The sequence below is a fragment of the Arctopsyche grandis genome, chromosome 11, assembly GCF_051622035.1.
Source record: "Arctopsyche grandis isolate Sample6627 chromosome 11, ASM5162203v2, whole genome shotgun sequence".
NCBI classification, from domain to species: domain Eukaryota; kingdom Metazoa; phylum Arthropoda; class Insecta; order Trichoptera; family Hydropsychidae; genus Arctopsyche; species Arctopsyche grandis.
Genome location: NC_135365.1, coordinates 1,548,658 through 1,562,440, shown reverse-complemented (window position 1 = coordinate 1,562,440; position 13,783 = coordinate 1,548,658). Strand labels below are relative to the sequence as shown.

General features: G+C 36.8%; 2 protein-coding genes across 2 annotated transcripts in view; both read right to left on the bottom strand.

Annotated features, from left to right (window-relative positions):
- Nucleotides 1-13,783, bottom strand: part of LOC143919146 (uncharacterized) — a 1,208,594-nt gene that overhangs the window by 332,937 nt on the left and 861,874 nt on the right. The window lies entirely within an intron of this gene.
- Nucleotides 10,336-13,463, bottom strand: LOC143919118 (uncharacterized). Its single transcript, XM_077441307.1, has 2 exons — nt 13,088-13,463; nt 10,336-13,011 (listed from the first exon to the last, which is right to left on the bottom strand). The coding sequence occupies exons 1-2, from the start codon at nt 13,199-13,201 to the stop codon at nt 11,971-11,973; spliced, it is 1,155 nt and encodes a 384-aa protein (XP_077297433.1). The 5' UTR covers nt 13,202-13,463; the 3' UTR covers nt 10,336-11,970.

Here is a 13,783-nt window from a genome sequence, read left to right as displayed (position 1 = left end):
AAATCTTCGGTGAGTCGTTTTCATTTTGATAACAGCAAACTTTTTTCAAATCTGTTTAACTTTTTCTCGTAATTTTTATTTAAATATATTAAGATTTTTTTTCTTTTAAAAATGGAAGAACAAAAGAATTCAGTAAAATATTTACAAAATTTGCACTTTTCGCGACTAGAACTTACCGAAAAAGTCGCTATAAAAGCATTAGGCTGCCTCACGCCCAATTAAATTATTTCACAGCCTGCAACTAGTAGATCTTTTAGTTACTCGCGAAAATTTAATCCAGACATTTATAAAAAATACAATTGGTTAACGGGATGTACAGAAAAAAACGCGTTATTTTGTTATCCGTGTCTTTTGTTTGGAGGCGAGTCGCCAGGCGAAGCATCTTGGACGAAAACAGGAGTTATTGACTTAAAACATTTAAACGATTAATTTAAAAACATGAGGGAAGTGTCGAACACTTAAAAAATGTGTGTAATCTCACGATTTTGGGAAGCTTGTCGGCGGGAAATAGATAAGCATAACGAAAACGTCAATAAAAAATCGGGATGTTTTATTTAAAATTATTGATTGCGTTAAATTTTGCGGTAAATTTGAAATGCCAATGAGGGGACACGATGAAACAGATAATTCAAAAAATCCAGGAGTTTTTCGGGGGCTTCTAGAATATTCACAAAATTTCGACGATTCTTTAAAAAAACATTTTCAAACTTCTTCGGTTTTTAAAGGGACATCAAAAACTATTCAAAATTAACTTTTAGATTGTATTTTGAACGTGTTTAGGGAACAAATAAGTGCTGAAATAAAAAAAGCAACTTATCTAGCTATTATGGCAGATGAAACAACCGATGTATCGATGCATTGTCAACAGGTTAATGTTTTTCGTTACGAATTAGGGAGTTTAAATTAAATTAATTTTATTTTAAATTAATTTTTTGAAAGGTTTTGGGGTTATTTTAATCCGCGTCGCGAAACCAGCAAGCTCGAATTTTTTTTAGCAATCTTACTGGAGTACCAGCGTATTTTTCGAAATCTTCATCGCGTTTGGACGCACCCCTTTAATGGGTGGTGAATTTTGCTAGTTTTTTTTTCAATAATACTTAAATCCACATGTAAGTGGTCGTACGCCAAAAATTGTGCTTATTTTGTCCTGTTATGACATGATAGAATAATTATGGTGACATTTTTTAGACATCTTTTCAGTGCAGCCCCGCCACTAAAAATTATCACGAGCCGCCACTGGTCTTCATGCTGATGAACTGTGGCCTCTAGCGATGACCGCTCGTCCGGGCTTAGCACAGCTCCTTCGTCGTCTCGGAGATGGCTGACGGCGGCACACTTCACGTCCATGGGGTAGCGTGTTCGTACTCCATGGGGTAGCGGGTGGTTGGGTCACGTCCAAATCCCCACGTGCCATGTTCGTAGTCTATGAGAAGTCCTGCAGCCCTCACGAAGTCCATGCCCAGCAAGGTTTTTCCATTTCGGGCATCCGGGAATATCATGAAGGTGGTTGGGATTGTGCGATGTTTCAGCGACACCTGTAACTCGGCGAGAATCATCTTCCGGGGTCCGCGAACTCCATCGGCCAATTGGATGAGCATCTCTGAAGTATGGAGCGCCTGTCCCTGTTGGATCAGCCATTGATGTACTCGGGAACTCGCGACGCTTCGACTGGCCCCGCTGTCGATGACGGTTCGTATCCGCTGGTTTCCGACGTATACGAATAAGACTTGCCGATTGGTTGGTTCCGGTATCTGGCGTGGAAACGTCGCCAGGGCGATGGTTGACAACGCGGCCCCGTTCTTCGTCTTGCACGTGGGACAATTGCTCTTCATCACACCTGGAGCCCCACAACCGTAGCACGCGATCTGCGGTCTCGTCTGCGCCCCATTTTTCTTCAGACATTCTTCAACCGAATGTCCCCGGTTGTTGCAGAAAGAACACGTCGGTCGAAATCGCGGCCTTTGTTCACCCATTCGTTCCTTTCTCGGGAATGTTCGGTCCCTTCCGGTCGCGGGCCGGCTCTTCTTTGTGTCCGGCGCGGGTCTCGAACGGTGTGGAATGTCGTGGGTCGCCTTTGTTCCACGCTCGCTCGGGTATCTTCGGCTTGCATTTCTTCTATGATGCGTGCGTGGTGACTTAATTCTCGGAAATTTGAAACTCTATCTCGGCTCAAACGGGTTCGTAAGAAGGGAGACAATAATCCGTATACTATATCTAGCTGCATCTCTTCGGGAATGCTGTACGGCATTTTTGCGAACAACGCGCGTTTTTGATTGATGAAGAGGTCCGTCGATTCTCCTTCCTGTTGTCTCGTAGCGCTAATTTCGAGAAACAGTCTGTAAGCTGGTCTACGTTCGCCGTAGCTGCTTCGTAGCGCCTCTAGCGCCATGGACCAGGTGGGGATGGAAGGTTTCATACCAACCCACCAAATCGCTGCGTCTTTATCGAGTAGCATCGGCAAACCTCGAAGCGCGTCCTCGTCTGGGATTCGGCAACAGTGTTTATATATCTCAATGGCATCAATAAAAGCTTCTACTGATTCCGATGAGTCACCAGCAAACCGAGATTTGCAACTCGCGAAATTTCCCGCCGCAACCGGGGCAGGTGAAATGACGGGGGGGGGGGGAACAGATGCGGTTCGGGAAGCTATAAGTTGCTCCATCATCTCCAACAGCATTGCGCCGTCTACTGGAACTGGTGATGGGGGAGTCGACTGACCTTCCGGTGGGAGGTCGACTGACCTTCCGGTGGGGAAGTCGATTGTGAAGACGCGTCTGGGTCTACGTTCCCCGCGGAGCGTAGACCGTACATCTTCGTGATGAGTCGTGACAGACGAGCGACTTGCTAATCAGGCCCCACGTTGGGCGCCAATGTAATGAACGGATTTACGCGCGTGATGTAGAGGGCGTTATACGTCGTTATTCTTCCAAGAGTCGAGTTATGTAGAAACGTGGACTAACCTTGGGATAGTTATACATATAGGTATATAGTCGGGGAGGTTCCTGACTGCAAGTCGTCTGCGTTGATAACAGTTTCCTCAGGCTCAGGAAACTGGCTCTGCGGTCGTCTTCTCGTTGAAGCACCGCTGGTCGGGTCACAGCAGCGGGAGGGGGGAGGCAGGAGACAAACTCCGTACTGCCTCGTGTGGACACAAGATGGCGATCTCTGGGCGCCTCTGAAGACGCTCGGCGGAGATGCTGGAGGTAGGTCTGTCCCGGCGGACGGCTGGATGTAGAGAGAGCGCGTCTCGATACTTCTCGAGAGGGGTATCGTGTTGGCGCGGTAAAGTAACTGGTGCCAACCTAAAGATTACTAACGCTACGAACGTCGCGTTACAATAGTATTAATGATTTATTAATATTTTTAAAACATATTTTTGCAATCAATTTATGCAAAGTTCGTGTGGAAATAACAAAACTTCTGCTTACAACTTCAACTACTGTACAGACGCCAGGTGTCCTCAACTCGAGAGACCCTGCGTCGGTTTTGTGAAGTTGCTCAGTAGTAAAGCGAAGCGCGTTGTCTCCTCCACGGGATCTGCAGGTCGTCGTCTGCGGTCTGGTCTCTGCTGATGTCGGCTCGGCTCGATGTATATCTCTCTCTCGTACAGTGTGCGTAAGTGAGTGTGATACGGGACAAAGGCGGGAGTTTATATAATAATGAAAACAGGTCGTAAATCTGATCACAATGATTATATTTCCACGTTGACTGTACATAGAGCAAACAGGGGGAAAGAAGGGGGGGGGGAGGCAACAAAGAAACCACGCGTGCTTTTTGAGGTTAGCCACGCGTAGCTGAGTTGTCTGCCTTCTGGACGAAAACAGACCAGGCTTCCTCTGGTGCACACCGGACGGATACTGGAGCTGGTCTCCAAGTACCGTCACAACCCTCACCAGCCTCTAGCTGGTCAGGGTGGCCAGCACAAAAATATATCGGCCAAATCGTGGGTCGTAAGGCCACGAAAGCCGATCATCAGACATAGTCTGAACAACTACCTCTGAGTCAGAACGGTGTTTTTCATCAATAAATAGAATAAAGACATACATATATAAGAAAACAAAATGGTTCAGGAAAGATTGACGGCTTTGTCTATGCTGTCAGTGAAAAATTTAACGAAAAGGTGATAGACCTTTTTTCAAGGAAAAAAGACAGAAGAATCAATTTTTTAATGAAATAAAATACATATAATGTTTAATTTTAATAATTAAATCTAATCAAAATTTATAGTATGTACTTTTAATTTTGCAATAATTTTAATCATAAAGATACTGGGCATATTTTAAAATGTTTTTTCACTTAAAAATATACAATTTTCTTAAGGCGTATTTTATATATATATAATATATAATTTAATTATGTGTATAAGGTCGTGTACGAAAGGTTATAAAAATGTTCAACCCAAGAACGTTTATAATTTATCAATCTGAAATAACAATAACAATTTTTAACTTTTTATTAAAAAAATGTCCATTTCCGATTAACCAAAATCGATTTTTTTTTAATTTAAAATTAAAAAAAATAATAAATGAAGTGGAAAAATAAAATGATACTCGATATTAAAACACAATCTTGTATATATATATTGAGGCTTAAATTTCATTCGACAATAGCAATCTTTATAATACACCAAATATTTCAATAAAATTTGGTATAAAACTGAATTAATAAAATAATAATTATCAATAAAATAAATATAAATTCGCGATTTGAAAAAAAAATTGAGAACGAAAGTTTAAAAATATTGTTATTCATAAATATAAATTTTGTTTTGGAATAATTACCATTAAAATTATTTTCAGAAAAAAAGTTTTTTGGATTTGAGAACTAGTATTTTAAATATACATACATATCTGCTCTTACTAAATATAAGGTTTTGGAATAATTACAATGAAAAGTATTTTGTATTTTACATATGTACAATGTAGTTATCAAGAAAATAAAATTATTCGAATTTTTCTTTATTAAAAGTACAAGTTTGAGAACCAGTATTTAAAAATCAATATAAGTTTTTCCTAAATATTAAGTTCTGGTGTTATTACCATATAGATATTTTTTATTCAACTGGAAGACATTCGTTTCAACTTAAAGTAAAGTTTTCTTTATTGAAAATAAAAGATTGGGAACCAGTGATAGAATTATAAAATTTTTACAAAACTTACAAATTATATTGGCTTTAATAAGCCATATTACAAAATATTAAGATTTTTTTTAAATGTTGAGAAAAACTGAGTTCAACTTTATTATTTTGACATCTTGGTCTTGAACTTTCGTAATTTACAAAAAAAAATATAATGTCTCGTAAATATTCATGGCCAAATAGCATTTTTTAAATAAAAAAAGTTAGAGACCAAGACACAATTGTTAATCTAGTTGCATAAAAAAAGACAGTTTGAGAATAATTCTTGGAAAATAAATTTTATGACCTCTTAAAAATAGTTTCTTTGTTGAAAACCTAAATATAAGTTTAAGAAACACTGGATCTTTAAAAAATCTAAAACACAAATGATACTGTTCTCAAGGATTCGCTAGTTGATTTGGAATACTAAAAAAATAAACTTATACCTTACAGTTAATTTAAATTAAACTCGAAAATCCTATTTAAACATTATCCTATTACGAAGTTGTTGTAAACTGTCTCATTTTTAAATGTGTAAAAAATGATTTTATTTTTCACATTTTTGCAATTTTGATTTTCCACGGTCGGGTCTATTACTGTCCACTACTTAAATCTACAGTTTTATATTATTTTTATATACAAAAGTTATTCGAATGACATTAACGTAATTTTTTTTTTTACATTGATTCGAGAACTCCAGCGCTTAAAACCCCTGGTTTTTATTTCCATGTAGATGTATGCAGAGTGATATATTGAATACTGTTTCAAATTACCACTACAATACTATTATTATTCTAGGTGATCTTCAATCTTATTACTCCTTAATGTGTATTGTGAAAAATTTTCATGAAATGATTTTTAATTTCAATTCCGAAATGCTTTTTTTTTGAGGGGGGGGAGGGGTCTAAATCACACTTCATGGGATGTGGGATGAGGTTTTTTTTAGATAGTTTTAAACATATATAAAAAACGTGGCATACCTGGCACGTATACCATGTCCATCCGTTATGACAAGACTAAGGATAGAGAGCGTGCTTTTTCCAGGAATCGGGGCGGTTTGGCTCTATTTACAAAGCTAGAGTGCAAAAAAAAGGCCCCACGAACCTTTAACAAAGCAATTACAACAATTGAACAATAAACGGCGCATAACCTTTAGACCTTTTTCGGTCAAATTGTATGGTTTTATTTATCCTTGCTTGACAGTGATCGATAACGGTTTTAAAAAATATAGGAGAACTTGTTCACGTACCACATACCACATACTGCATACCACGCTGTGTGATTTCGCCCTTGAGTATGCTAACCAGGGGGGCCGGCTTGGGATGCTTGTAAGCAAATTTATTTTAAACAAATATCATATGTGAGAAAAACATCATTGCAGGACATGGCGACCAAAGCTTTAGAATATAAACAGTATTTATATAATAAACAATATTTTTATACATACATATATGTATGTATATTGTTATTATTCCACCTTATGAGATTTTTTATATCGCACAAGGTTACGTTTTTGGACATCACATTTGTATGATGGTTTCCCAGTATGGAATTTTTCATGTGATTTAAGGCCAGATTTATGGAAAAACGATTTTAAACAAGTGTCACATTTGAGTGGTTTTATCCCAGTATGCAATATTTTATGTGACTCGAGGATAGTTTTAGTAGAAAATGATTTTAAACAAATTTCACACTTGTAAGGCTTTTCCCCTGTGTGGGATCTTAAATGTATTACCAGTTTATCTTTTCGAATAAATGATTTTAAACAAATTTCACAATTATATGGTTGTATACCAGCATGGGAATTTTTATGTAAAATGAGGCTAGATTTTTGATAAAATAATTTAAAACAAATTTCACATTTGTGTGGTTTTATTGGAGTATGCGTTATTCTATGAGACTTAAGGCTAGATTTTTGAGAAAATGATTTTAAACAAATTTCACACTTGTAAGGCATTTCCCCTGTGTGAGATCTTAAATGTATTACAAGATAATTTTTCCGAGTAAATGATTTTGACGCACATTTGAACGGCTTTTCTCTAGTATGTAAAACAAGTTCAGATTCACTGGGAGATGCCTTTGAACTAATTTCACTATTATTTTGGTGAATTGTCGGTAATGCAGGCTCATCGTCCCATATCATATCTTCCAACAAAACTTCTTCAGTCTTGATCTTCAAGCAATCATCTAATCTCAGTTGAGACGTTTCGTTGCTTCGGAAACAAGCCTTTCGAAAGCTGATTAACAATTTCAGATTGGTCTTACACGAAAGACACACCGTCTACGGCAACCCATCGCCTCTTTTAACCTGCAGGTGAAAAAGTAGGATTAAGAGAAGAGTTAACCAATTGGGTTCACAATAATTGTAACCTGTAACCAGCAACTGAGATAAATTTGACAGCAGGTTCGAATGCGTTGCTCCAGACGCTCTGGTTGAGGATCGCCGAAGATGGAGACGGAAGACTCGGCAGGAGCTGATCCAAGACAAAGCCTACACTCCATCGTCCCCGTATTTAGCTCTGACAGAAACCAGATCGACTTGCCTTCGCCTAATTTGTTTGTGACATCTTTTGTCTAAATTTGGCACTAGTTATACCAACTTACAGGTAACTGGGCAACTGCTCACTTCGTATTTGCGCAAAGGCAATTCCTTTGAAGCTGAAGACAGTGTCGACCAGAAGTGTTGAGGAGGTTTACGGGGAAGAAAATACATGTTATCACGGATCACATTCAGATAGGGGAACACCACTGTGTATTTAACATCGAGTGGTTAGCAAATCATATATTTATGAAACTTTTGTTTTCCATAAAAATATTGTTTATTTATAATTCCAAACTGACCAAACCTTGTTATCAAATTGTTAATTCACTTTTTGTATATTTGTATGTATCTTCTTATTTTGTATATTATATACGTTTTTTATTTTGTAAATTATATATCTTTTCTAAATAATTAATGTTCTTCTTTTATCGCTTATGTATGTATGTATAATGTTTGGGTTTGGTGCAAACGATCGAAAAGCGCCAGACAGATTGTACCACAGATTAACTGGATGGCTGCTTTAAACGTATTTCTCGACTTCACGAATGAAAAATTGCACATCAGATGACGAGTAACCTTTCGATGTGCACATATGCAATTATTAAAATTGAGTTGGATCTATCTGGCGAGTTTTTAATAATTTAATAAGGTAAAATTCGGAACTAAAGTATCAGAAGCACAGAACGTATACAGGGTAGGTATGTCGGGACTTCGGGTAGATTCCGCTTAGTGTAAGTGCGAGCAGTGCGCACACATAAGGTACACGTGTCGTTAATCTGTGGTTCAGTCTGTCTGGCGCTTTTCGATCGTTTGCACCGCATCGATAATGTTTTATTTCGGTCTCCCTCACGGGAACGGAAGTGAAACGCCCGAAAACGCAAAGATCGGAAGGCAAAGATCGAAAATCGAAAGATCAAAAAAAAAGGGTGCATGGTAAACGGTACTATGTATATATAATATACAGTGGCGGATTAAGCGTTTCGGAGGCCACAGGCGCAATGTAATTTAGAGGCCCCCCCACTAATCATAGAGTGACTTTATTTTTCAATTGTGAATTGCAGGTATGTATTCTGCCATTTTTAATGTAATTAATTAGCGAATTCTTTTGTAGCAGTGAAATTTATCTAGAAAGGCCAAACAATCAACGACGATGAGAGCAATTATCGCAAAGCTTTGTACTTTACATAAAAAAGTAGTCGTAAACTCCAATATTTTATGGAGAAATGCATAGCAATTTCCGAATTATAATTTTTCTCAGAACGATTTGGAGACCCCTTAAATTTAGAGACCACAGATATGCGCCAATTTTGCTGTTCGATAGTCCGCCACTGATAATATATAGGGATATGAGTGGCATGCGGTGAAATTATCTCTCTTTTTGTCATACAGCCTTGTTTAATATGCGCGAGCAGAAAACGGAAGGAAAAACCTGTTCCTGTTGTATCCTGCTCGTGAGTATATACGACGGGGGGGGGAGAGACCCTTTTTTTATCTTTCGACTTAAGATATTTCGATTTTCGATCTTTGCCTTCCGATATTTGCGTTTTCGGGCGTTTCACTTTCGGTTCCGTGAGGCAGACCGAAATAAAACATTATACATACATAAGCGATAAAAGAAAAACATTAATTATTTAGAAAAGATATATAATTTACAGAATAAAAAACGTATATAATTTAGAAAATAAGAAGATACATACAAATATACGTGAGTTAGACCCGTTTTATTTATATCGTTAGACGCAATTTTTTTTTAAGATGTAATTCGTTGTTATTTTCATAATTATGACTTAAATATTAATCAGCTAATCAGCATCCCGACAACTCAGCGCCGACATCTCGGCGCACCGACAATTCAGCGCACCGAAAATTCAGCGCAATATCATTTTTTTCAATAAGTTTTCGAAAATAATTACTCTATCGAAAGTGTCGGCCATATCTACATGATAATTTTATAAAGTGCAAAAAAATTTATTTGATACTGTTGCGTAGGGGTGGGTGGAGGATCCAAGTAAAAGGCCAACAGTCGTTTCCAACATTTATTGATGATTAAGGAGATACACGCAGTGTCACTGCTCCGTCCAGAATGAATTATATCGCCTACGTACCGCCTTATAAAGGGTAGATCTCTCAGGACGCCTAATCTGTTTACCTGTTGTATAGTCACGTATTCGGATATGTATTTCCAAGACATTGGGTCTTCCCATACCGATTCTGAGAAATAACTAATAACGGTCATTGTTTAGCCTAAATGCACTTAGAGTCCAGATATAATCTTTGGAAGTAAGTGCATGCATTAAGTTAATCCGATAACAGATATCCGTTGGTCTAAGTGCAATTCGCTCAATCCGCGGCGTACGTAACAATACTCATTGTGCCTTTATGATTTTCTCACTGGGGTCCGACAAATCAGCGCAAACCAACTTAGCGCAGCGACAACTCAACGGATGATAATTCTGCGCAAAATCAATTTTTTCGATAAGTTTTCGAAAATAATTACTCTATTGAAATTGTCAGCCATATTTATATCTACATGATAATTTTATAAATGCGAATAAAATTTATTTGATACTCTTTGTGCTTTAAAATATTACCCAAGCAGGGTTTCTTAACTAAAGCCGCAAAAATTTATTCCTAAGCAGGGTTTCTATTTTTTTTTTCAAATAGATTTTTACCTTTTGCCTTTTAGCTATCCAAAATCTTACGTATGCAGAGTTTCTAAGTTTAGGTCAGCAAATCGTCATTATGGGCTTTGCTTGTGATAAATAAAATGGGAGAATCTTTGGTTTTCGATTTTTTTCCCGAAAATTATGTTTTCAAATCCTACTTGCGGGAAGGGTATTTTTACCGATTACGTAGTCTGGTGGTTATCGTCGGGTAAAGTATAAATACTCTTTTTTTTTTGTTAAATTAATTGGATCTTGATGTTCGGCTGCCTTGGAATTTGGTGAGTTTGATATTAAAAATATATCAAAATATGTTAAATACTTTATAATATGAAAGTATATATTATATTTTCCATATAGGAGTTTTGTGTAAACGAGATTAATGCAAACGAGTTTAGAGAAATGTACAAGATCAAGCCTTTGAGTGTCTATCCTGACATGATAATAATATTCGACAGTTACACGGGTCATGACATAGATGCAACTGCTACAATAAAAGTTATGAAAAATTCTACTCTAGATTTAAACAGGCCATGTGATTGAATCATCTTAAAGTGAAAACCCTAATAAATTATTTTAGATGGTATTTAGATTTCAATAGGATGTATGATTATAGTCTTGAAACAATAAAGATTTTGTTTGTTTATTTATTTATGTCAGATATAAGTATGTATGTAGTTTAATAGCTAATTATACATATTAAATCCTACAAATAATAATGTATTAACATATATACACACTCATGCATACATCTACGTATGTACATACACATATGCACATACATATACACAATAAATAAAAATAACCATTTACAAATTCATATAGAGGTGTTGCCTTACAGGTGCCAGAAATTTATCACTTTATAAGTATATTTCTAATTTCATCTGGCAGTTTATTATAAGTGTAAACACTTCCATATATATGTTTTTCCTCCTGCTTGTCGAAGTCGTCTCCTTATAGTTTCGACGATGATGTCTTTTCTAGTCGTTTGTTTGAATTCTCCTCTAATGTCCTGGGCAGTTTTCAAGCGATCCCTTTAGCATGAACTTTTTATCATGCGATATTCTTGGGGGGTTGTTTTTTTACGCTACGACTGCCTGGTTTGCGATTACCGGGTTCCGTTCCTCGATTATTTTTGAGGAAACGTGCTAAAATTGGCCATTGACATCTCAACTGCAACGTAATTTTTCGAGTGGACAATCCTCTTGAAGATAGCGAAATTATTTGCCAATTTTTCGCCACTTCCAAGTTTCGCACAATTCGCCATGTTTCGCACAAATCGTAGTTACTCACTCGAAATTCGAACAAGACCTTAATAGAATACCTCAAAATGTTCGATATACTACCCTTTTCAACGAAAAATGAGTATTTTCGAAAGTAGGGGAACTTCTACCGAGAAATTGCGAGAATTCAAAATATTTAGGGGGGTTGCGATTTCAATTACCGTTACTGTATATATGTTATTATTCCACCTTATATTTTTATTATTACCATATATTGTTAATATTCCACCTTATGAGAATTTTCATGTCGCACGAGGTCACATTTTTGGATGAATGATCTTAAACAAATATCACATTTGTATGATTGTATTTTTCATGTTTCACAAGGCTAGATTTATGGAAAAACGATTTTAAACAAATGTCACATTAGTGTGGTTTTATCCCAGAATGCGTTGTTTTATGTAACATGAGGCTACATTTTCGAGTAAATGATTTTAAACAAATTTCACACTTGTAAGGCTTTTCCCCCATGTGAAACCTTAAATGTAACACAACATCATATTTTCGATAAAATGATTTTAAACAAATTTCACATTTGTGTGGTTTTTTCCCAGTATGTATTTTTTTATGCAACCTGAGGTTAGATTTTTGAGCAAATGATTTTAAACAAATATCACACTGGTAAGGCTTTTCTCCCGTGTGAGATCTTAAATGTAGCACAAGTTCATATTTATGAATAAACGATTTTAAACAAGTTTCACATTTGTGTGGTTTTATCCCAGTATGCAATTTTTTATGTAACTCGAGGCTAGATTTTCGAGAAAAGGATTTTGAACAAATTTCACATTTGTGTGATATTATCCCAGTATGTGTTTTTTGATGTAACCTGAGGTAAGTGTTAAGAGAAAATGTTTTTAAACAAATTTCACACTGGTAAGGCTTTTCTCCCGTGTGAGATCTTAAATGTAGCACAAGTTCATATTTATGAATAAACGTTTTTAAACAAGTGTCACATTTGTGTGGTCTTATCCCAGTATGCAATTTTTCATGTGATTTAAGGCTAGATTTTTGAAAGAATGATTTTACACAAATGTCACATTTGTATGGTTTTAACTCAGTATGCAATTTTTTATGTGACTCGAGTTTAGATTTATGACAAAATGATTTTAAACAAATTTCACATTTGAACGGCTTTTCTCTAGTATGTAAAACAAGTTCAGATTCACTGGGAGATGGCTTTGAACAAATTTCACTACTCTTTCGGTGATTTGTCAGTAGTGAAGGCTCATCGTCCCATATTATATCTTCCAACAAAACTTCTTCAGTCTTGATCTTCAGGCAATCATCTAACCTCACTTGAGATGTTTCGTTGTTTCGAAAACAAGCCTTTCGAAAGCTGATTAACAATTCCAGATTGTTCTTACACGAAATACACACTATGTCTGGCAGCCCATCGCCTCTCTTAACCTGCAGATGAGAAAAGATGGGAATAAGAGTTAACCAATTGGGTCCACAATAGTTGTAACCTGTAACCAGCACTGACATAAATTTGACAGCAGGTCCGAATGCGTTGCTCCAGACGCTCTGGATGAGGATCGCCGAAGATGGAGACGGAAGAGTCGGCCGGAGCTGGTCCAAGACAAAGCCTGCACTCCATCGTCCCTGTATTTAACGTTCCTGACAGCGACCAGATCGACTTGCCTTCGCCTAACTATTTGTTAGTGACATCTTTTGTCTAAATTTGGTACTTCGTAGTAATACCAACTTTTAGGTAACTGGGCAACTCGCTCACTGACAATTCGTACCAAAGTATTTGCGCAAAGGCAATTCCTTTGAAGCTGAAGACAGTGTCGACCAGAACTGTTAAGAGTTGAGAGTACAGAAAATACGGTGGCATGACAAATCAGCGCAAACCAACTGAGCGCAACGACAACTCAACGGATGACAATTCAGCGCAAAATCAATTATTTCGATAAGTTTTAAATGCGTTTTCGAAAATAATTACTCTATTGAAATTGTCGGCCATATGAATATCTACATGATAATTTTATAAATGCGAATAAATTTTATTTGATACTCTTTGTGCCTTGAAATATTACGCAAGCAGGGTTTCTTAACTAAGGCCGCAAAAATTTATTCTTAAGCAGGGTTTTTAAAATAAGTACGCAAATCGTCACTATGGGCTTTGCTTTTAGTATTGCCCAACTATGTTCCGCGGAACAGTAGTGTTCCACGGAAC

Excerpts from the sequence above, each read along its gene's own strand:
- LOC143919118 (XM_077441307.1), bottom strand. The coding sequence starts at position 13,201 with ATGGAGTGCAGGCTTTGTCTTGGACCAGCTCCGGCCGACTCTTCCGTC. Across the intron at positions 13,012-13,087 it reads GGACCTGCTGTCAAATTTAT|GTTAAGAGAGGCGATGGGCT; the intron begins GTCAGTGCTGGT and ends TCTCATCTGCAG.